The sequence below is a fragment of the Thunnus albacares genome, chromosome 5, assembly GCF_914725855.1.
Source record: "Thunnus albacares chromosome 5, fThuAlb1.1, whole genome shotgun sequence".
Classification (NCBI taxonomy): domain Eukaryota; kingdom Metazoa; phylum Chordata; class Actinopteri; order Scombriformes; family Scombridae; genus Thunnus; species Thunnus albacares.
Window position 1 is genome coordinate 6192173 of NC_058110.1, and position 24591 is coordinate 6216763.

Below are 24591 nucleotides of genomic sequence, written 5' to 3' on the forward strand. Positions count from 1 at the left end.
TGGAACAGGCAGCTGAACTGAGAAAGATGGCAACTGCGAGTGGTATGGAATTATGAATATATTGCCAGATAACTTAATCTTGAAATTACTTCTTCCAACTACAAAAGCAGTTTATTAGCCACATGATTTTATTCAACTGCTAGTCTGCCACCACCACCACCTGCACATCATCTTCGTTCAGCCCACTGATGTGTCGCATCTGACATGGCAACAAGTGTCACTGGGTCCTCCAGCAAGAGTCTATGGAAGAAAGGCATTTATTTCCTATCTATTCATTATTCAATTGGCCATAAGTATTTAAACCCACCAACACTTCTCTAAGTAGGCTAATTGCATATTAGACACACAGCACTGTAGACAAGACAATGTCATACATTCTATAATGACTTATATCACCAGCAGCTTTTTTTACACAAATACCATCATATACTGTATACCCCGGTGAATTGTCAGGAAGGTATGAAAAAATAGATACCACTCAAGCCTAATACAAATGACAAACAGTTAACATGTGGATCCCGGCCGATGAGGCTGGCAGAGACCCGTGAATGCTCTTGAACATGAATGCTAAGTCATATAAAGTAGAGAAGTTCATTGGTTGGACAAATTACAGTGCATGATTTCTTTTACTCTTGATGTCTGTACTTTCTGACTCTTGCAACTCAAAAGGTACAATTTAATGTCTGTATCCAGATGAGATCTTTCCCTGTCTACAGAAATGAAAAAATGCTGTTGTGTTTATAAAGTGAGCATTTTTCACATTGGTTACCTTTTAAGTCAACATGTACTCAGCTTGCTGAGCACAGTGAAGATGTTCTTGTGCGTCTGTGTTTGTCTCTGCATATGAATTTCTTCCGCATGTGATTTCTGAAAACAAGCCCCTCAAACTAGGGATGTACGATATTATCGGCACGTCATTGGTATCGGCCGATTAAAGCTCTAAAATGAAATATCGGCATTGGCGAATTCTGCTGATTATGAGAGGCCGATATGTCACCTTCCCCTCTGCCTCCTGACTGTGCATCCCTCAATGGACGCACAGAAAACTCTACTGCTCCACCCACTTGGCAGGTTCATTTAAGTTTTAATACTGAGCTTCTGAACTCCAGTCTTCCTAAGTTCTTCCTTCATATGTTGTCTGTCTTGATCATACTTAGTACAATCTATGCTTGCCTGCATAATAGTCTCCTCAGCCAGCTGGAAAAAAAATATGTGCATATATTGGTATTGGTATCGGTAATCGGCCACAATGAGTTGTTTCATCTTCAGTCAGGTCCATTTATTTATATTGGCATATCGGATATCGGCAAAAAATCCAATATCGTGCATCCCTACCTCAAACTGTCCCATTTTGTCCCTAAACTATGAATTAAGAAGGCAGGTCTCTAGCTCTGTAATCATCACGGTTGATTTGAAACTGAGCTAGATCAGATAAATATCTCTTATTGTAATCATAGTATTTGTTAGACCACGCTTTTTCCCAGAAGCTGACACCGGTTTCCGCCAATCGCAGGCCTCTCTAATATGGCGGGAACTGGAGGAAGAAGAAGAGGGCTTCTACGAAGGCCCCTGCGGACTGTTCCGCTCTGGGCAGCGGAGGCGCCAAACGTTGAGGAACAGGGAGGAGGAAGACGAAGACAGAGCTGAAGGGCCGATGCAGTGCCACCGCTGGCGGAGGATGTCAGATTATCCCGATGACGACTGTATGCGATATTTTCTTCTGGGCACCCTGGCAGCTGCATTTGCTCTGTTCGTCAATTTGGTGTACCCTCTGCTTTACAAATCCAACTGGACATGAGCAGTGGCTGCTCGGCAACTTCTTGGGTGATAATCAAACAAGGATAGGTCATGAAACTAGGGAAAAGGCAATTAGAGTTTTGATACATAAGGTAACACACTCCATTTGAGTGAGTCATCCATCGATCTTCAAAATTTAAAATGGTTCTCCACGCTACACAACTCTACAACAGTTAAAGCTTACACCAATTGATCCTCTAAAATATTTCTGACACTATTTCACAAGTTAAAAACACTTAGGGCCCAGGTAGAATGAGTGATTGCATATGCAATTATTAATTGACAACAAAAATATCCCTGTCATCATATGTCCTGAATCTTAACTCTTACCCTGAAACTTGCAGTTAAAGCTACAGGAGAGTGCTTGGGATCAGCACACAGTACTAGTAAACTGAATGTGAATTATTCACTACATTACCTCTATGCATTCTATTGACTCCAGTGTGTGTTTGTGCTTGCCAACAAGTTTGAAGCTTTTAGTATCACATTTTTGACAATTGAGTGAGTCATCCATTGATCTTCAACTCCTGGGACAGCCTTAATCCCGGGACAGCCTTAATCACCCACAGTAACGCTTAATCCTGCATAATAGTTCATACTTGACCTTGAAACAGTAGTTTGACAAAAACAAACTTGACTCAAGAACCAGGAAAACCACCAGATATGGTTGAAAGTTCCAGAAAAAAAGCTAATAAGTGGACCTTTAGTCGAGATTTATGTCAAATATGCTATATAGTTGTGTAGTAACAATAGCAAATGCTTATATGCTGATAATAAACATTTTATGAAAAAATGAAGATTTGAGTACAAACAGAAACTTGCTCTAGAGCTACAGATGATGCTATTTATTGCACTACACTCTTAAGAGTATATGTGAGAAGAAGAGGCAGTTCAACAGTGATGCATTTTAAATTTTATGTCATGAAAGAGAAAGAACCTTATATGTTTTTGTGCGACCAGTCGCTGTTGCCTTTTTCATGTCTAGTAACTGAACACACATTGATTTAAAATAGTCATTTTCTTTCCAGCCAGTTGTATGGCCTCTTTCAGCAATATGTACTGTGGTTTATTTTGGTGTTTTGCTTTATGTAATTCAGTTTTTTTCCTCCAATATTTGTGTTTTTTTTAATTTTATTTTATTGAAATGACTGTCAAAGTCTGTGTAAATTTCTTATTTAACATTTTTAAGCCATAGCTAGGTGAGGGTTTAAAATTCTCAGGATGAATTGTAGTAAACGAAGACGTGTTTCTCTGTCTTTTCAAAATCCGACAAAGATTACTGATAATGGAGTCTTGTCACAGCCAAGTTAAACTAGGGGTTTGTGATTTATAACTAAGGAATTACCGTCCACCTCTGAATGTAATGATGTGTTTAAATATGTTGCATTGTTTAGAGTGGAAAGCACCAGAGTTTTTGATTATGGCAGTTTTGAAGCTCTTAAACATTCAATTTGACCTAAATATTGAACTAATACAGTTACTATCTTGTCTCTGTGAAATACTCAGCTACTTTGTTTATTTGTTTTAATATGAAAAGCCCACAAGATATTCTTTATTTATTACATACAAGAACTTTAAAATTCTGTATGATTTTATTGTATAATGATTAGAAGTTAAATTATGAATTGTTTTTTAACTGTCTTTTTAAGGTCTTCTACACTTTGTGCAACTCCAAACTTGTCCATCTATCAATTCTTTCCTCTGCTGCTGCAGGGGCTGCGAGTGTGTGTGTAAATGTGGGTCTCAGGGAAATCCCAGTGCTCTTCTGGTGTCAAGGCAATGCAGAGCAGCCTGTTTGCCTTAAATGCTCGGCATAGCTGAGTGCATCAACAGACTGTGTACACTTGATTCAGATATATGCAATGCTGAAGTGAGTCTAGTTTAAAAAATCTGTATTAAGTATCGCTTGTGTTCAACATGCACTACTTTGAAGAGTTTTGTGAAGAACTTGCAAATATGAAATCTCCTTGCAGGTGATAAAAAGAGCAGTGCAGTCTGATCAACAGAAAAACTCGTCTTGACGGTTGAAGTTCAACTTAAGAGAGTTTCAGCACAAACTGCACTTGTTTTAACATCAAAATGCTGTTGAGTTTTCCTTAAATTGACTTGATTGAAATGGACCTGACTGAAGATGAAACTGTGTAGTCAGCTATGAAATGTAAATTGGAAAGTATAATCATGACCTGTATTTTGTGAGGAAAATACTGAAGGTCTGTATCTGTAATATACTTGTTGCAAGTACTGTATTAAGAAGAAAATCATAACCTATTAATTTCCCTGCAATAATGTATCTAGATGCCTCCACAAAATGCTGCTTTCTAATATATAAAGCGTTGTACTCCTTTTGGAAATAAAATGTCCATCTATTTAGAGTCTTTATGTGCATTATTTTACATCCTCACCATGAAATCTCCTCGATAACTAAACCAGCATGATTTATTGTCAACACTGGTTTATTTTACAGGCCTCTAGCCAGTCACTATTTGGGACCGACCTGGATCCTGAAGGGCCACCTACGTTGACCCCAGAGGTGCCCTCTGACCTCTTCGCCCACTCCGGAGAGTGCGCTGCGCCATCCTACAGCAACATGGAGGAGGTGGACTAGTTACGACGAGGACTGAAGAGAATTCTGATCAGAGCTGGTGACACAGGGAGGTCCCAGGTGGATGTGAACTGACCAACAACTCCACAAGGAAGATGTAGTTCAGTAGCTAGAAGCTGCTGCTCAGCTAAAAGACACATCAGTGCTCATTAATCACATAGACATCTGACTCGTGTCAGAATAATGGTGCAATGTTAGGAGATCTGGAGGTGGTCTTTGGGGAATTGACTGCACTCACTTGTGAAAGACCTTCAGACGCACATATAGATGTGTACTCAGTACTAACTAGACACACACACATCATTGATATACTCACATAAATCTACTTACCCATGGATAAAGACTTAACAAGCTGTATATGTAGTTCTATTCACTCAGTGCATATAGTGACACACACATAATCTCAGAGCTCCTGTTAGCAGCTCATGGTAAGCTGCTGCTAAAGGAGTTTATCCTCAACCGCCTAAACCGAGTTGAGTGATGTGTCAGCCAGGCTTCAACGCACCTTGTGGTCTGGTTTCAAGCTAAAAACCTCACTGCTAACCTTGACCAGACCTGGCTAACATTCTCTTTATTGAGCATGCTGCGGTCAATTATTAGGGTAAATTTGGGGAGTTTGAGTGAAGATTGTTGTAATGTGTGTAAATCTTTTCTTTTTTCTTTGTGTTTTTTGAGGTATTGCCTGTTTTTTTTTTGTTGTTGTTTTTGTTGTTTTTTTTGTGGCAGGTATTCAGTAACTTGGGTTGGAATTGTAGCAACTGAAAAAAAATGTCAGATGAGATTTTTTTAATACAGAGGGCACAGGCTTTTTCTCTTTTGTCGCTTTATAAACTTCATTTGGCTTCTGTTTCTTTAGCGTACATTTTTTTTGTACTTGTTTAGATATTCGATCCTGTGGATGCAATCGTCAAAGGCTTCAGTATAAACTGAAATGTGCATGACTGCATGTTCATACAGGCTGTAACCACAGCCCCTGTTAAATACCCCCTCTCCCTGAATCTTTGCTACATTTCATTATTTTTGTTTTGCGTGAGTTGTCCAGTCTCACCCCTCCCCTCCTTTGTAATAAACTGCATATATAAAGTGGGGATCATTAAGAATGCTGCTGTGGATACATATTAATGGTTAATATAAATAAAAACAATTTTGAGAATCGCTGACATCAGTGTTTTACAATTTATTGAACAGGATAAACTATTTTTGCAGCAGTTTGGTAAAAAGATGCATGCCAGCTTTTTTCTGTGGATTGTATAGAAGTACTATGAGCCAAAACTGTTGGAGTCATGTGTTAGGCCTACACAGGTTTTTCAAAAATTGCAGCTGATCAGGAAATGCTTGATTACCAACCAGGCAAGCAGGCAACTGCCCTAAGGCCCCAAACGTCCAAGAGTCACTGGCGGTTGGTTAGTGGTAATTTGATTTTTAAAATTTTTTTTTTGGTTGTATGCCACCGCTTAAGAACAATAAAAACTAAAATAATTTTCTTTATATTTTTATTGTCAACAAATCCCATGAGAAGACAAAAATCAACAATGACTGAATGAGCCAAATGTGTATTAATCCGCTGCTAAAAATATTCTCCACTACATACTGTACTCCTGTTTTAGTTATGTTTGCTAAAAAGTATGCTGCCTAGTTGTTTTGCCTTTTAAAAAATCAAACTATATATTTGTCATCTGTTTGTAAAGAATTATGACATGAGTAGGAACCTTTGGGCTTGGGATTCAGTGCCACAGACAGAGTATAGAATAAAGTAACACCAGCCTTGACTTGAGTGGTGTTGTGTCAAAGTGTAGTTTTTAATATCTGTAATATTTAAATTTAAATAAGGTTTACATTGTGCATATTCCAAATAAAAAACTTGGTGGTTGGTTTCTGCGGCCTCTTAGCAGATTAAACTTAGACTGGCTTAATTAAGCCAAATTACACGTGTATTGTTAATATTAAAGCATATACCTTGTTGGCGAGGACACAAAATCACAGCTCTGCCCAATTTCAACCTCATGCCTAATCAGCCAGAATGATTCTAAACACTGTGTGGACAGTGGAAAGTCCTTTAGTATGAAGTGCTTTACAGCACCGGCAGGTGGCGCGCTTTACTCCGTCTGGTAGTGTGCAAATACTACACCTGCCAAAGAAGAAGATGGCATGGCGAACGAGGAAGTAAATAAGCATGAGTCAGACAGTAAAACCGGTTAGTTTTCAAGTTTTAGTTGACTTATTTTCACACAAATAACTGTCTTCCGTTGTATCACTCTCTCTCATGGCGGAGTTCGACGAGAACAGCGGCCGCCGAGCTGAGGAGCATGACGGGACAAACAGCAGAGATGTCTATGAGCCCGCGTGTGGCACAGTGGACCCCGCAGTGACAGTCCCTCGGGGGCTGTGGTCTTCAAATCATGACCGGAGGAGAAAGTTAGTCTTGCATGTCGACCTCAACAACACCATACTTGTGTCGGACGCTGTGACGGGTCAGGGGACTGTAGCTGCCCTGGACTACTTCCTCACAACCGTCACCTGGGGGAAGATGAGCCAACACGGTGAGCTGGACATTCACACTTTTCCGTATCTCAACAAGAATGGTAGGGATTTATCTGTGCGTCGAGTAAAGTGATCGAAATTATTGTTCCTGTGGTGTTTGAAAAACACGCCGAGTTACTTTTAGAAATGAGGGAAGTTAAAGTCCTCCTCCTCATCTACTTTTACTGGACACATGAGTAGCGACAAGCTGTCAACCAATCAAAAAAGTTCAGACGTTATTGAAATGAAATACGTCACTGGTGTCTCATATATGACGAAACGCAGGTCATCTACAGTTTAACTAGGTCAAAGGTATAAATACATATTCTGTGATGCGTTCATTATGCTAATATGGACGTGTCATTAAATTAACTTGTAGCAGAATGTCACCTAGAGCCATTTCTATGAGAGTTGAACTGTTTATTTTTATGTTTCTTGCTCAGACATCTCTGTGTGTCCAGTTGTATGTAACTGATGTGACAATACTTCATTAGTCATTCATTCATTCATTGCCTTAAATGCCTTTTTATGTCATCATCATGCATATTTTTCACAGGTTGCAAGGCCATGTTATTCATCATTGGTTGAAGTGAACAGACTGATCAAAATATGACTGATTAACAGGTGTAATTGCACAGGGCTTGACTATGTCATTGGCTATACAACTGCATTTTAGTTCTACTGCATGAGATTTTAAAGGTTATCAGCTTCAAGGCTCATCAGGATACTGCACCAGTACCCTAGAAACAAACTCCTCTACTCATTGTAATCTGTGGCCAAACATTTAGTTTATCCTCATTTAAAACCATCCTCAGAAACTTCTCACCTCTTTGCAGGAAAGTGGGAATGGCTGAGTGAATCGCCCTCTCTGCTCCCACCGTGCGACGGCGCTGTTAGCTACTACTCTCAGTTTGGACGGATACCTGGCTTCACCTCAGCTGCGGGCCAGCGTTTCCGCGGGGTCCTGGATGAGCATCTGGATCTCCTCCGCTGGCCCGAGGACATCAAGGCAAGCATCCCATAAGACTGAAATTGTTTAAGAAGGCCAGATAGACAGTGCTTGTATAAAGACAGAGAAACTTGTATATTTTAGTCGTCTATGATCTGAGAGACAAATTTTACCCAGTGGTCACCTCTGCTTTTTAGATTCACATCAGTATTTTTAATTTACTGGAGACATTTACGTGGAATGAAGTATTAACAAAAAATACAGTAATGACAAAACAATCGCACCTGACAGGACAGTGCAACATAAATTACTTAAAAAGTGGTAGGACATACTTCAAGAAGGCACCTATTTACATATTACTTTTGTCTTATCTGACTGTAATAACACAATTAATTTAAACATAACTGGACAGTTTTATCTAGTGTCTGCTGGTTTCTGTCCTTTCTAGCACCCTCTTCCAGAAGCCAATAATTCTCTTTTTAACTACAGCACATATCTTCCCAGCTCCCCATTAACCATATTATTGTTACAAGTTGTCGTTTTCCCTTTTATGGTACATGTGTGGTATCTCAGCTGCAGATTTTCAGGTGTAGTTTTTTTTAATACATGAAGCAGTTTTTTTTTTCCATGGAAAATGGAGCTTTGTTAGCGGCGCTAGAAACCTGTTGAAACAATGGAGCTTGGAGCCATTTGTTCAGCGGATCAGTTAGAAATAACGCAGGGAGGAAGAGGAAGAGTAGAAACAGCCATAGTGAGATGTTAAGAGCTAGCTCTGAACCATAAGAGCTGCAGACAACCAGCACACCTCCAACAGGTAAACTTCTTATTTTACTTTGCTGTACTGTGTAATGGCGTCGTGGTTTGGCGTAATTACTCCCAGAGTGGAGCAGCGAACTTACACGCTGTGCACGTAGCAGATGTCCATATAAAGAAATCCATCATGAACTGACGTCAGCTTGGGCCGAAAGTAGAAAAAAATGTTGGAAACCAAGCGTTCAGAGCAGTCTGAAGCTGCTGCTTTTTGCTCACAGGGATTACTGCTACATATGTTTACTTAGTTATTTGACAGGTCGGTCTTTTAGCATGAACATCTGACATTGTGACATTATATATATGTCTGAAAATAAGGAAAAGCATAATACGTCCCCTTTCGATAAATTTCCTTTTTGAACAGTTTTTTGTTGCAACCTACAGTACAAGTCAAAAGTTTAGACACACTTTCCCAATCACTTAATGAGAAAGTGTATCCAAACTTTTAACTTGTACTGTATAACTGCATATTTATTTGTGGATACATATGCATATGTATGACTAAACATTTAGATTCAGTCATATGGAGGTTTCACTTTCTGTTTTTATTTTCGTTTTTTCAGCCAGGCCTCCCTTTTACAATCAGGATTTTCTGCGTATGCTTCTTTTCATTATTATATTCACCTACAGTCCAGTCTATTACACTTCCTGCAAACCAGTTTGACATTTTGATGCAGTCACAGCATGTGTAACTGACTGCTCCCTGACTCTGTGTTCCACTGCAGGGAGACACAGAGCTGTCAGTAAAGGGTGAGGATGGAAGACTGTACCACTGGATCCTTCCCTCCTTCTTCCAGCTTCTCAAAGACCTGGTGCAGGAAGAAAGGGAGTTTGCCATCTTGTTTCGTACGTTCGGAACTGACCTACCTCGTGTGCTGCGGGCTGTATCCAGAGCACTGAACCAAGGGGCTCATCCACTGTTCCCTGATCTGCCTGATCTAAAGGTAAAATAGAATCACCCCCATTTATTACTAAGCCATAAGTTAAAATCAGACATTCCCACCACTGTCTCAGTAGTATACAGTGTCGTAGCTTAATAGGGTCAGTTCACCCGAATTACAAAAAAACATTTTTACCAACAATTTACAATTGTAGTTGATCCCAAAAAAGGTGCTTTTATGGTGACTGCTCTGATGGAGGCCACTGCAGATATTGCCATAGTGGAACCATCTGACACATAGTTCTCTGCAATATTTGGAAAGCAGTGACACAGGTACGTATGGTCTTGGAATCTGAAGCTTCTCAAGTTCCGTGAGTGAGGCATTCAACGATTTCCACTGCGTGGATGTGCACTGCTCTTATCCTCTTTGCTTGCTCAGACGATTTGGCTCCCAGCAATTTATAGAGAAGATCAAGTTCTTACCTTGGTGTCAAGGTCAGGTCCTCTGTAGAATTGGGGAATGATGCCTTCCAGGCCCAGTAGTTGTCTGGCTTATCATCAAATTTTAATAGGCCAGAGCTTACCAGTTCATGACGTATTGAATACTTGGCTAAGTCTGTTGTAGCAGATGAGCTGAACTCAAGGGCTCTGGTGGTCGGTTGTGTAAGTGACTGGCTGGGTTGGGTTGGTGCTCTCTGTGGTTGTAAGTGTCACAAGGCGGACTTGGGTGGTGCAGATGCTCTTGTGACAGGTACATGTTCTTCAGATTCATTCTCAGCAGCTGCCTCTCTGTAGTCACAGTGTGTGTAGTTTGGCTTGAAGCTTAGCTTTCTTCCTAGCAGCCTCAGCTGCAGCCCTTTGTTCCTCCTCTTCTATGTAAGCTTGCACTCTGAACAAATGATGCTTGTATCTGTGCAGACTCTGCCTTTGCACGTGCTTTTTCTGCTATAACACTGGCTGAAGAACGTTGACTGACACGTGAGGTGCTGGAGCACTGTGTATGTGCTTCAAGCATTTCTTCCATTTTTCACCTCCATTCATTTGACTGTATTTGGCTGCTGGACGATTTGTTACGATTAGTCAAGATAAAGTTAAGTTTGTGTTTTGGCTGTTCGAGGCAAATTAACATAGGCCGTGCCTGTGTATATGTGTTTGTATTTAGTTAAGCCTCTGGCAGAACTCAGAACTCATGCACCAAAAACATTTTTTCTTTCTGTTATTTTCCTCCAGCCTCTCCTTTTTCCCTCTCATCCCTGTACGTTTATAAAGTGCATTTGCGCATTCATAAAGCCCTAGAATTGTAACAAGTTGTAACAGTTTAAACTCGCATAGACATGCTTTGGCGTCAATTTGCATTGTCTTCGCAAATTTGTCTGCTTGTGTCCTTGTATTGAGTTTGTATGTAATCGCACTGCATCTAATATTTGCTTTGCATTCTGTCTGAACATACAGTAAGAATGAAATTGTGTTTGTCCCAGCCAACTGGTCCAGAACATTAGACTCCAGCTCAGTTTGCTTGAAATATGGGCATCGTGGTTGGCGACCAAGCACATTGCATCTGTTACTTTGTCATGTACCTTCACACTATGTAACATCACAAACTTCGGGTCTAATCTGAGTATGCCACTCAACTCCTTGTACAGGCATTGGTCATTTCTCATCTTGACCATATAACACCTTTCTGGCATGGCTTCCACCATGCACAGTAAAACCTTTGCCAATGGTCCAAAATGCAGCAGCACATCTTGTCTTCAACCAATCAAGAACAGCTCATGTCGTTCCACCTTTCATTACTGTCCATGGGCTCCTTGTTGCTGCTTGCATTAAATTTAAGTTAAAGCCATTAGCACTGCACTCACCTACCTGGATTCCCTCATTCTGGTTTTATATGCCTTTCCACTAGTCTTACTGTCACTGCGAGGCAGGAAATTTCAATCCAAAGTTCTCTCCTTTATGGCCCCTCTGTGGTGGAAGGAGTTACCAACTTGATTTTATCAGCAGAATCCATCCCTGTCATTGAAAATTTACTTGAAGACAGGCACTTAAGTTTTTTTTTTGTTTTTGTTGTTTTGTTTTGTTTTGTTTTTTTGTAATCCAAGTTTTTATTGCTTTTATCTTTGGTGCATGCCAGTTCAACATTTCACACTGTGAGACATTCCTTGTTACTTACAGTACACATAGCATCAGTGGTATAAAAAAACAGAAACAAAAAACACCCCAAAATAAATAAATTCAAATCAGTGGTGCAAGGGACATGTTAATACAAACATAACTATGAAGAATATCCACACAACAGATTGTAATATCAATTACCACCAGGAGGCAACATTCATACTACAGGTTTATCAGTTTGTCTAATGAGTCCAAAAAAGATCCCATATTGTTGCCTTACTCTTGTTTCCGCTATTTATCCTGTTAAGCATATGTTTGTAATAAGCTGTTTTTGTCATGGTGTATGCCCATTCTTTTAACTCTGGAGATTTGGGTGTTTTCCAGTGTCGAAGTATTGTCCTGGCGGCTACTGTGATACCTACCATGATTACTGAAAATTCTCCATCTGATATGTTGTGTATTTGGGTTCTATCCCCTAATAAGCATAATCTTGGAGATGGTGATAAAGTTCTTCCCAGCCAGTTGCTCAGATATTCCAGAATTGTTCTCCAGAAGGGTTGTATAATTGGGCATTCAAAGATGCGGTGTATTCCCAAGTGCCTGTGTCTTTCTGACATTTCCAACACAAATTGCTATTTATTAAACCCATTCTATTGGGTCTTAGTGGTGTCCAGTAGTATGTATGTGTTATCTTATATTGGGTGAATTTCCCTTCAGCTTCTCTTTTATGTATTTCCCATTGTTGGATATAATTTTCAGCCACTCCATCATCTCATAATTTTTGTAAGCTCTTACAGTCATCGCCAAGCAGTTGGTCGGTTGCTCTGTAAAATACAGAAGCCTGATGATGCTCCTCAGGTGGTGTGAAACAGTCCATGATGTGGTCTCCATCTCTGTACTGGATCCTGGAGGTAATATAGTTCCTTATTTGCAGATATTTCCCAAAATTTTCTTTCCCCCTTAGGTTATATTTTCTCATTATGTCAGCATATGACATAAACACACCCTCCTCATACAGATCAGCAATATTACATAGCTCATTAAGGTGCCACTTCTTCCAGTACACCGGTGTCTTTCCGATGCTAATCACAGAGTTATGCCATAAGGAAGAGTATAATTGTTTACAATATGATAATACATTTTATATATTTTGGTCCAAATCTCTCCGGAGTGAGACATGATGGGATTCCATACATTATATGTACACTGAGATAATCTATCAGTAGGGGTTAATGGAGATGATAGCTTATTTTCAATAGTAACCCACTCTAACTGTTTATCCTATTCCAGTTTGGCTATTTTGGCCATTTCAAAGGAAATGTAGTATGATTTCGAATCTGGTAACCCTAGGCCTCCTTTGTTCCTAGGAGAATAGATTTTACTAAGTTTCACCCTGGGTCTTTTCCCCTCCCATAAAAAGTCTTTAATTATCGTGTCATATTGTTTAAAAATCTGAGGAGGTATAGTAACTGGCAGCATCATAAGCACATAGTTGAATTGCGGTGCATTCACTATTTTTATTACATTAACCTTCCCCCATAATGTGAGCTTAATTTTCCCCCATTTATCCAAGTTAGTTTTTAATTTTTTGTAGCACTGGTTCAAAATTTAATGTGGGCATTTCCTCCTCATCTCCGCTTAATTTGATTCCCAAGTATTCCATCCCTTTTGGTATCCATTTAAAGCCAAAATTTGTCAGTGAGTTTGGATTACATGATCCAAATATAGGCATAGCTTCCAACTTTGTCCAGTTGATTTTATATCCTGATAGTTTGGAGTCAGATTGTATTGTTTCCATTAAATGTGGTGACGAATTCAGTGGGTCCTTTACCAGTATCAAAATATTGTCTGCATATAATAATAATTTGTGCTCCTTCCTACCTCCTTCCAGCCCCCTAATATTTGCTTTTGCTCTGATGGCATTAGCCAGTGGTTCCAGTACTATGTTGGACAATAAGGGTGACAGAGCGCAACCCTGATGAGTAGCTCTAGTATGGTTAAATAGAGCGAGATTATGCCATTGGTTATCCCTGCTACTTTGGGGTTTTTCATATAATGTTTTAATCCATTTGACAAAAGCTGATCCAAATCCTAAATGTGACAAGACTGCAAATAAAAATTCCCATTGAACTCAAACACCTTCTCAGCATCAAGTGAGAGGGCAACAACTGAGTCTTTTTCCGTTTGATTCAACCAGAACAAATGTAATAATCTTTTCATGTTGTCCTTTGACAATCTATTTTTCATAAATCCTACTTGATCAGGATGTATAATACTTGGTAATGCTTTTTCCAGGTGTAGGGCCAGGATCTTATTACTGATATCAAGGCCTTGTTGAATGTCAGGGGGAGAGATCCTAATGTAAAAGCCTCATTGTATACCTCCTGCAATATTGGTGTCAGGATATCTATATGCTGCTTGTAGTACTCCACTGGGAATCCGTCAAGACCAGGTGACTTCCCTGCTGTCATTTGTGACACAGCATTCCTGATTTCATTTTCTCTTATTGGGCTGTCTAGTAATTCCACCTGTTCGGATAACAATCTAGGCATATTAATGTTGAAAAAATCTGTCATTTCCTCCTGCTTGGGAGTGATGTCTGATGTATATAGTTTTTTATAAAACTGTTGTAGGATCTCATTTATTTCCTTTGTTGAAGAAACTATTGTGTCGCCTTTCTTTATTGCTGGTATTACATTATAGGACCTTTTGTTGTTTTAGTTGTCTAGCAAGTAGCTTGCCTGTCTTCATGCTTCCCAATCCACTGCTTCTCTATCTGTGCTGTCAGCATTAATTTCAAAGAAAGATTTAAGATCCTCCTTCAGCAATGATTTAAAGGTCTTATCTTGTGATAGCAACGTATACATTCTCCATCTACCTTTTTTCTCTGTGTCAGTATTTATATCAATATCAAGCTCTACTGCTGCGTGATCTGAAAGAGCTGTTGCATTTATTTAACAATTTACAACTTGTCTCATAACGGTCTTTGATATCACAAACATATTGATTCTAGAATAAGATCTATGGCAGTTTGAGAAGAAAGTATATTCCCTTTCACTGGGATGTATCAGTTGCCATATATTCACCAAACCTATGTCCTCACTGATCATATGTATTGCAGCTCTATCCTTAGGCATTACTGGGCCTCTAAGTTTGCTCCTGCTTTACCTCTCATCACCAAACATAATTCTTTCCGCAACACTTCTGTAGGGAAAAAAAGGAGAAAGAAAACAAAATGCCAAACTTAAACAAACCTCAAATAATGCTTACTGAGGCCTCTCGCTTTTCTCCAGCCATTAGAAAATGAAATAAAAACAATACCAGGAAAAAAAAAAAAGTTTTGGTCCGTGGGGTAATGCACCTCTAGCCACTCTCTGGCTTTGCTGCTCAAGCAAAACAGACCCAAGCCCAAACCCCACCCATGTCTATTCAGCTCTGTCCACTTTTAAATCAGTCTGTTTTCCATTGTCCATGTCACCCTTCACTGTGCAACAGTTCTGTTACCAGATAGAGCATTCATGCTTACCCATCTGCTTTGCAGTTCATCTTGATGAATTTTTCTGCCTCATTGGCGTTCGTGAAACTTCGGTACTTTCCCTTCCTGGCCTTTCCGAGTTACTGGAAAGGCCAGTGTGTATGTCACATTAAGAACACGGATAGTCTGAGGCCTTCCCATTCAAACCCACGTTTTTCCCTGGCCACTTTCAATACTTACCCTTGCTGACTGTCGCAGAAATCTAATCAGTACTGGTCTGGATGATCGATCCTCTTTGGGCACAGGGGCTAGTGCACGATGTGCTCTTTCCATTTTAATTCCACATCAGTTCCAAGTCCTTCACTCAAAACTTTTTTTCACATATCTCTCTATTGTGCTGTTTGTCCTGTAGGTTTCTTTCAGCCCAAATAATCTCACGTTATTTCTCTTGCTGTGATTCTCAAGCATCTGAATACAATCCCATAGGACTTCCATCTTCACCTTGCCATATCTTCCAGGTGGGAGATCCATCCCTCTGCTTCTTCCAATCTTTCTTGTATATCGTTCGCTGTGTTCTTTAATTCAGAGGTTGTGTCCTTGATAGTTCATGTCTGCTGCCACCCCCTGTAGTATAGTACTCCCTTTTGGCAAATTTTTCTCCAGGCTTGTTGTTTTTTGTTCAGTCTGCTTTTCTAGTGGTAACCTTGAGGCTTCCTTCTGCCCAGTCGGGGGAGGTGTTTTCCTGGTTGACATGTGGTTTGTTGACATTTCTTTGGAATATTTTGCCATTGGGATTCCAGAAAACCTCTGCAGACTGTTCAGACATATCTTGTCAATGCAGAGGAAGCAGGTTTTATCTGAAGGTCTAAATATTGGTGGGTGAGCAGAACTCATCTACTGTGCCGCCATCTTGCTCGATGTACCCACATGACTCATATTGGTTTTTTGGGGGGGGTTTTTTGGTTTTTTTTTTATTAAACAAATGTATTTATTGACTTTTCATTAAAACTCAACAAATACATGACTAAACAAATACAGACAAAGAAGTAAGGTGCACATATGAACATTCATATCAAAGTGCCATCCAAGAACACTCCATTTTGAAAGGGCCAGGCACTTATGCTACTTCATGGACCTGCAAACCTTATTTTAAAGGCTATATTATATATATCTATATATATATTTTTTTAAAAGGAAAACCAGTGATGAATGTCAATTTATATACCACTGCCCTTCCTTTTTAAAAATAGCTATCTTGCTTGGGTGTAATAGTTAACCCATACGTATCAGAAAACCGATACAAGAGTCAGAGATTCGGTTACATCGATACACAACCACAGATCCGACCCAAATTCTGTGCGAAACACAACTCTCCTGCTGCCTCGCTTTGTTTCACAGTCACACACCTGCTTCAAACCATCCAACACATTCCCACACTGAAAGAAATGTTGGTAGAATTTTTTTTGGTTTATTTATGTGTTATTTAGTGTTTGAAACGGGAAATCATTTATTGTTTATTTTGGTAACACTTATTATTAAAAAAGTAAAAATACCAATTCCTAGTTGTTGGGCCTTGGCTGCAAGTTTGGCTATCAGCAATAATTAATGATTATCAAAGATAATCATTCATTATTAAAATCAATGAAATTATTAATAAGAATTAATAATAACGGGTCACCACCCTGGAGTCAGGGAAAAAGATAGCCAATTCAATCTCAAAGTGTACTAATCTATCAATTTGGAACTTTGATTAACAATTAACTTAATAACTATAAGCAAAATTACTATATCGATAGCTAGGGTTAGCGAAGACAATGGCAAGATGGCTGCAGTCACCTGGTGACTGAGCACATGGCATGCTGACAATTTGGCCGACAAAGGGAACTACAGAGATAAAAGGCCAGATCATGTGGTGTATAGTATATATTGCATAGTATATCTTTAATGGATGTGGACTGCTGTAAGCCCCTTGCCATCTACCTTTTCTCCACTGTCATTGTCAATTAAGAGAAAAAATTCTAGTAAGCCATGGACATAATGGTATGGGATAAATGGCTAGTAGTAGGTTTACCATCTGTTCTTTAGCTTACATTCAACATAGTATGTGTAAACTGTAATTTGCCCACTTGGAAAACAAACATGTCTTTAAAGCATGCCGATTTGGAGCAAAATCAAGACTAAGCATCTTCAGCCATGCGAAGATGTGAGGCTGTACATATGCATAGCAAGTAATGCTTTGAGCTAAATGCTAACATCAGCATGCTAACATGCTCACAGTGCAGACATGCTTATTATTTGCAGGTATAATGTTTACAGTGTTCGCCATCTTAGTTTAGTGTGTTAGCATGTTAACAGTGTTTAGTGTTAATTAGCACTATGCACAAACCACAGCTGAGGCTGATTTGAATGGGATTAGTTTTGCAGGTATTTAGTCATAAACCAAAGACAAAATAAAACTTTGTCCTGATTATGTCACTAGATGAAAAGTTAAGGTCACCAAAGTTATTATAGTTCATCCTGAGGGGAAAATGGTAATCTGTACATAATTTTAAGGCAGTCCATCCAATAGTTGTTGAGACATATCAGCCTGGACCAGAGTTGTGGACCAATTGACCTACATTGCCATCTCTAGAGCGTCACTAGTATGGCTAAAAAACTATCTCTTTTAGTTTAAAATAACTGATTTAATTTATGAAAAATGGATACCAATTTTTCTAAAACTTCAAAGTCAGTTGAAGTGGGCATCTTATTAAGTTAAAATTGTGTACCACAGGGCTTTTTTATTTTATTTTTAAACTCTGCCATAAGTCCACAATTATTTATTATTTTCATTTGATGTCAATAGTTTTAGGGTTATCTGTAAAGTATCCTCATTATTTATCACATAGCTACAGAATAGCAGTTATTTTTTGTGTAGTTGGCACAAGATAATTATTTTATTTCATGTCTGAGAAACTTTAATGCTGATATCACAATTGATTTAGGTCAAACTGCCAGAGGCCCTGTTTTTAATGAGAAAATAATTTCACAGAAGCGTCTTTTGGTTTTAAGCTAAACAACAGAATTCAGAGCTGTTCACACTCTTTCTTTCCCTCTCTCTTCTTGCTCAGTTAAGTGTGAATATGACTCCGGGCAAGATCCGCTGCAGCAAGAGAGGAATCGTTCTGAGCCGAGCCGAGGACCGCGTGTCGACCCGTGATGGAGAAAGAGGCCTGTACCAGTACTTGAGCTCAGTGCAGGGCCTGGGAGGCTTCCAGGACCACTTTGACTGGTACGAACACTCCTCAAGCCAACATTTAATGTAGGTTTTGTGGCATTTAACTCCTCATCAAACCTTTTCCATATCTTTCTGCTTCCCTGTTTCTCTGTCCAGGTGGGCTAGTAATACCTTCTCCATCCGTGGGGGGAAGCCGCTGTGGGTCGACCCCTTTGATGAGCACATTCAACACATCTTCATAGATGACAACATACGGCAGAATGATGAGGATACAATAGTTCATCCCAAGGTACTGTTACCTCTTTCAAACTGGAATCAGTATGAATGGCACAAATCGCAAACATAAGAATTTAAACTACATTTCCATACATTGAAAATGTATCTGTTTAGAGGCACAGACAACATCTCAAAAAGCCATAGATCAGGTCATGATCGCTTAGTTGAAACTGATCATTTACATATTTTAGCATTACACTAGATCTGCATATGAGCTGGAATTGCAAATTTTGTGATAAGTGAACGGCCTACACGCAAGGGTTTCTCACCTCCTGCCCTCTTTCTTTGCCATATTAATTATGCATCTTCGTTTTTGGAAAATGTTAACAGTGCCATTGTTTTAAGAATGAGGTGTCCAAACAACAAAAGGAGCCAGAAGTTTTCATATTCATCATTCATAGAAATTTGAAGTTATTTTCTACATGAAAAATCTAATTTTGTTCTGGATGACCGAACAGTAAACTCCAGAGATTATATATCATATATATATATATATATATATATGATGCAATAAAATTATGTTCGACCACTCTTGGTCCTTTTTTCAAATTAAGTTTACCACAAATATGAGATGCAGCCTTATATACGTATAGACACTAGAAACTCAGTTGTCAGTAAATTGTTTATGCTGTGGACTCTATATATCTATCAGTTTTTTTGGGCTACTTGGAGACGGTATTAATGCAGTCATTTCTCATAACTGTATGTTTTCAGAACTCCATAAAGCTAAGTAACATGCCACCCCCCCCCCACCTCACTCCCCCTTCTCCGCCTTCTGTTCGTGTGTGTGTGTGTGTGTGTATGCGTGCATGCTTGTGTTTCTCAGGTTTTCTTAGGTCCAGGTGGTGCTGACACACGTACAGCCTGCACCTCCGAGCTATATGACATCACCTTGGTCCAGAATGACCTCCTCCGGGCCATTTCAGACCCAAACTACTTCACTCAGCGTGTCCGCATCTGCCAGGAAAACTATGAGAGGAATCTCCAGCAGGGGGCAGAATACAGCACAGCTCAACCGCCATCTTCCTGTATGCCTGTTTGTCTGACAAACTCTATTTAGGGTACCATTAACCCAAAGCTGCAATCCCAGTGCAGACACAGTAGAGTGTAGGTAGTACATGTGGAGGAAGGTTACTTGAATAAGAATGCAGGTGTAGTGGTATCAGTTATTACCTAAAGATTAAATATTCAGGACAATTTCCAAAACAAATTAAATGCACTCCAGAGAGAGTTATACATGTGGCAGCTAGATAAATAGGATTTTAATTCATCTCAAATGGTTAAATACCACTCATACTTTTTCTGTACTCTGGGACAGCAATGATAAAAATGTACGCTTATACAAAGAGCTCTTCAGAATTAGATTGTAGTCTGCTGTCCTAAGGTGCACTCCCACAAAAAAGAGCTTTTGACTTAATTAAGCACCAGAGTGGCAAGGCCAGACTCTGTGATTGCAGCAAAGTCTCTGTGACTAATAAAGCCACAGGATAATTGACCTTACTCTGAACTGAAATGAAATTTGGGTCAGACAGCAAAATTGGGGACAGATATGGTCAAAAATCCTTCAAGTGTTGCATTATTATCTAGCAATTATAATCCAACGAGTTTTGCTTTACCTCCTCGTTTGTCATCCTCGACACTCTGTAGAAAATTTATTTTATCTCAGTCATTGACTTCACTGTTTACATGCACAAGTGAAAGGTAATACTTGAATATTTCCAGATGACTGAAACAGCATCTGGTTTCTGAGTATGTGTAACTTAAGGGTGATACTTCAGAGTGCCCTATAAGCACATTATGAAGGCATTGCAATCAGAAAACGACAGGGTGAAAGTGCACATTTGGCTCAAACTCTGAGCTTTAAATACCGTTTAACATTTCCAGTAATATCTCAAAAGACACCACATTACATTTATGACCGGACATATAATTTCCTGTGACCAGGTGAGAGTAATCCATATCCATTAGGCACTTCAAACACGATGTTGCAGCTTTATGATTGCATTTGTCAGAGCAGATTAATATCCCACAGTTGGCACTGAGACGTATCATTAGGTTGAACGTGGGTTTGGGATGTGTTCGCACTCAATTATTTACGACAGTTTTTATGTTTTAAAAGCACCCTTGTGTGAAACTTTTAATAATTTTGAATTTGTGTGGAAGTTATGGTGATTTTAGCTTTAGGGTTTTCAGTATATATTTATTATGCTTCCACAGAGATTTTTATTGCTATATTTTCCTCAGGTCAGTTTTAGCCAGACAACTGAATGCAAAAAATGTCAGTAATCTGAAGGAAAGAAATACTCAGAGGGAATGAGAATACTAGTCTTTTTGTTCAGTTTGTATTGAGCACGGGCTCCATTGAAGAAGATACAATGCAAGTGAATGCACTGCTTTGAAAAATGCAAAGACAAAGCTGGGATGGGAAGCTTTGTTGTTGGTGGGTAACATTACAGTCATTTATGATTGCTTCAACTCCGCTTTCACAACAAAGTTTCAAAGTGCAAAAATCAACACAAAATGCTGTTGTCCTCATTTTGGCCTCAAAATCACACACAGCACACAGAATGAAAACATTTATATCAAACCGAGTATCAGAAAAATGAAAACATGTACAGTATGTCACTGAATTTTAATCATTGTTGCATGCTGTTGAATATGATGTATTACTGTAAATATAGTCTCTAGATGTTACAGTAAATCCTAAAGGAAAGGCAAAATGATTATTTCACTGCATCTGTTTACTTTTTCTGGTCTGTATCTACCACTGAGTTTATTATTCAAGACACCAAACTAAAGATAATTTGATCACTTGCAAGTTTAAAGATCTGAAATGCAGTAAGTTACATTAATATCGTAATACTAATCAGTATTTTGTGATTCTGAAGCGATTTAGTGTTTTGCACTTTGTATATGAGGACAGCTGTTTGTGTTAAACTGTAAGAGCTTAGCAAGTCAGTTTGGCTCTTTGCGTTAAGACTTTTGCACACTGAAACTCATGAAACCTGAGCCAAAGCAATCATGAGATACTGTAATATCACTGTGCATCGAGGTCACATGGTTACCACTTACTCTGATGCTGCATTTGAACGCACATCACAACATAACTTGAAGTTCTAAATATAAATAAACTTTGTTTTTCATCTATTTATTTTTCTGATGTCAAATAATACCGTTTGATGTTAAATAAACCTTTAAGTTTTTTGTTAAACTTGGTGGCGTTTTGCATAATTACGACCAAAACACACAGCACAAGATGATTGTCAATGTATTATGGCGATACTGTAAGTTAAATTGATTTGGCTCTCGCTGCTCTGACATCATCAAGACGGTCAGAATATGATCAATGTGGGAGACAGGACGGCAACAGGTTGCTTTATTATAGATTTTCAGATACAGGTCATACCTAGAGAGTAGGAAAAAAGTGTTGCAAACTCTGGCTCCATATGCATTTCTCTTTTATTTAGATGATGTTTCGGCCCTCAGGCCTTCTTCAAGATCAACAATGACAGTAGGACACAGGTACTGGTATGTTATGTAGGCCACACCTTAGTAACACATCTGATGGTGATTAGACAATCATGTTTCACCATTAGGGTTAGGAAAACAAGCAAGAGGCCTTCTGTGAATCAAATCTCAACAAACATTGACAGGAACTACAGCCAATCAAATCACTTAAAAAAGTGACAAGAACCATTATGGGCCAGCTTGGGCTGGTACTGACTCAGGAGGAGGTAAATATGAGCGTACCAGATGATCTCTCAGGTTTTTACCTCTTTAATATACCATGAGAAATTGTCCTTTGAATACACTATTGAGTTGACAATCAGATTCAAGTATATGCCAGTGTTTTGATATAATTGTCTATCTGTTCTGAACCCTTAGAATACTCTTGTAAATATTATATGGTCATTTGATTTCACTGTAGGTTTCTTTTTAAGAGATCAGACCTTTTATTTCAGTGGCAGCATAATTTAGGAGAAGTTCTTGTATCATCTTTGTTGAAAGTTGTTTTTCATTTCTCTCATTTCTCTCATGTTCCTGTCAAAATCATCAGTCTTCTTGCAAAATTGTTTCAATCTACAAAACTGACTAAAAGGGAGACTATTTTTAACAGTAAGGGATGATCAGAGTCTGCCCTTAGTAAAGTATGGTATGCCTAGACCATCAACAGGACATTGATTGATAGGTGTGTGTGTGAGAGAGAGAGCGAGTTGAGGCCAGATCAGGTCCACTGGGGACTAATTAAAAAAGGTGCAGAGGGTCATAAGTAAACAAGCACATAAACTTGTTTGCTTTGCAGTGTTTTAATGGACAGTAAAAATGTCTATAATACATCTCTTTCTGGTATTTCAAAGCAAACATTCTGATCATCTTGACCACATTTATCAGCACCCCTGCAGCTACCTGGAGCTACCTGAAGAGAAAATATTGAGTGGAAGCAGAAGTCTAAACGATAAGGGAAATGCCTGTGAGATAGAATGTCTCCCCTCTCTGTAGTTTGGCATTGGGATTAAAATGCAACACTGGGGGCTTGACAGGAACATTTGAAGTGAGGTCTTAACAAAGTATTTCTACTTCTAGCCTCCTGCAACATTTGTGTAATTGAGTGCTTCATTATGGCAGTGGTCAGACACATTAATGTGTGACAAGTCGTGTTTGATGTGCGTTCCAGGTTGATTGCGATTGATAATTGTGGCACTGCTGTCAACTGACTGAAAATTTGATGGCACAACTGTGTGAGCCAAATTGATGAGAGTGGGAACTAGAACACAGACCCCTTTTTTTGGTGGAACTGTAATATAAAATGTATACATTTTACAGATTAATCTATTCATCAAGGATATTCTCTTCCTCTCTTTATTAGTTCTCTTATGTTCTACTTTGATATCAGTGATAAATGCTTACAATGGTGCCACACAGTTCCATATATGGTAAATATAGAATCACTACAGGAATAGATGTACATCATCTTGTGTAGGTACCTTTATGATGTTGGACATCTTATTTGTCATCTGTGCATTTCATGACCTCTAAAAATATGTATTTGAATTGATGTATTACACAGTATAGTACCATTTAAACTGTGTTTTTGTGGTTACAAGTGGGGGTCGAGAGTTCCCTCAATCCACATGAGGGCAGCAGTGGAGTTTATGGAGCACCTTCACCTCTCCAGGCAGCATCCTTCCCTTCAGGTGAGTCTGGAGTTACATGATACCGGTGGTGAGCAATGATAAGCCTGAAACCGTCACAAAGCAGCACAGAAGAAGCGAAGAGTGCGTTTAAATTGTTAAGGCCAAAATGGTGGTGAGTCGGCTGTTGTCACTTGAGGATGGTGGAGGGACAGCGGGCACAGTGAACTCAGGAGTTGGCGGTGTTTCGGGATTGCGTAAATGCGCACTGGTGAGCGAGGGGAGGAGACGGGAAGGGGAGAGCCGTAGAAGCAGTGGAAGGAGGACGATGCGTACTTTTGCTTTCGCCGGATGCTTTTGCTGAACAGGTACACACCAGGAGCGATATTTCTCATCAGCTGTCCTCTTCTGCTCGACCAAAAGATGTGTCCAAACGTTTACGCGGACCTACTCCGGCGAGCTCCGACGCACCGCTGACTGCGCCTGCAGTCCATCGCCGGACAGAAAGGTAAGGACTGTTCTCACCAAACTTTCCACCTCTCTGCGTTTATTTTAAGTCGCCACATTGCGCACAGGCGCGCCTGCCGACTTCGTGAAGCGGGTACATCGTGCCCTGACACTGCTAAGAGGATTTCAGATGTGGAAGGTTGATGTAATACGTTCTTGAGCTGCGCACACATGTGCTATGTTGGTCGAGATGCTCTCGTTGTTGTTGGGCGTTGCGGTGAGACAGCAACTACAGGGCGTCAAATGGGTATGGACACTTATTATGTTTAAAGTCTAATAATGCAGTTGTAGCGATAAAATGGTGGACGAGGATC

At 39.4% G+C, this 24591-nt stretch overlaps 3 protein-coding genes across 8 annotated transcripts in view; all 3 read left to right on the forward strand.

The window, feature by feature from the left end:
* Positions 1-5559, forward strand: part of usp19 (ubiquitin specific peptidase 19) — a 32207-nt gene extending 26648 nt beyond the window's left edge. For 4 of the 6 annotated variants that reach the window (XM_044352552.1, XM_044352551.1, XM_044352553.1 and 1 more), the window contains one exon: positions 1514-4169. In XM_044352552.1, the coding sequence (XP_044208487.1) occupies positions 1514-1798 (285 nt within the window). In that variant the 3' untranslated portion in view covers positions 1799-4169. Of the gene's footprint in view, positions 1-1513; positions 4170-4261 lie in introns of those variants that run through there. The other 2 variants (XM_044352554.1, XM_044352555.1) reach the window with 1 other exon arrangement.
* Positions 5560-6422: 863 nt separating this feature from the next.
* Positions 6423-21849, forward strand: si:dkey-32e6.3. Its single transcript, XM_044352557.1, has 6 exons — positions 6423-6939; positions 7756-7928; positions 9404-9622; positions 18256-18416; positions 18519-18651; positions 19465-21849. Exons 1-6 carry the CDS (start codon positions 6663-6665, stop codon positions 19696-19698), a joined length of 1197 nt encoding a protein of 398 aa, XP_044208492.1. The 5' UTR covers positions 6423-6662; the 3' UTR covers positions 19699-21849.
* A 243-nt stretch (positions 21850-22092) lies between these two features.
* LOC122982828 (kelch domain-containing protein 8B-like) overlaps positions 22093-24591 on the forward strand; it is a 203197-nt gene continuing 200698 nt past the window's right edge. The window contains exon 1 of the mRNA XM_044352401.1: positions 22093-24278. The gene's annotated coding sequence lies outside the window, so the exon portion shown is untranslated. The remainder of the gene's footprint in view (positions 24279-24591) is intronic.

Coding starts and splice junctions, on each gene's coding strand:
- si:dkey-32e6.3 (XM_044352557.1), top strand. CDS start 6,663: ATGGCGGAGTTCGACGAGAACAGCGGCCGCCGAGCTGAGGAGCATGAC. Junction 18,417..18,518: donor TTCCAGGACCACTTTGACTG/GTACGAACACTC, acceptor TTCTCTGTCCAG/GTGGGCTAGTAATACCTTCT. Junction 18,652..19,464: donor ATACAATAGTTCATCCCAAG/GTACTGTTACCT, acceptor TGTGTTTCTCAG/GTTTTCTTAGGTCCAGGTGG.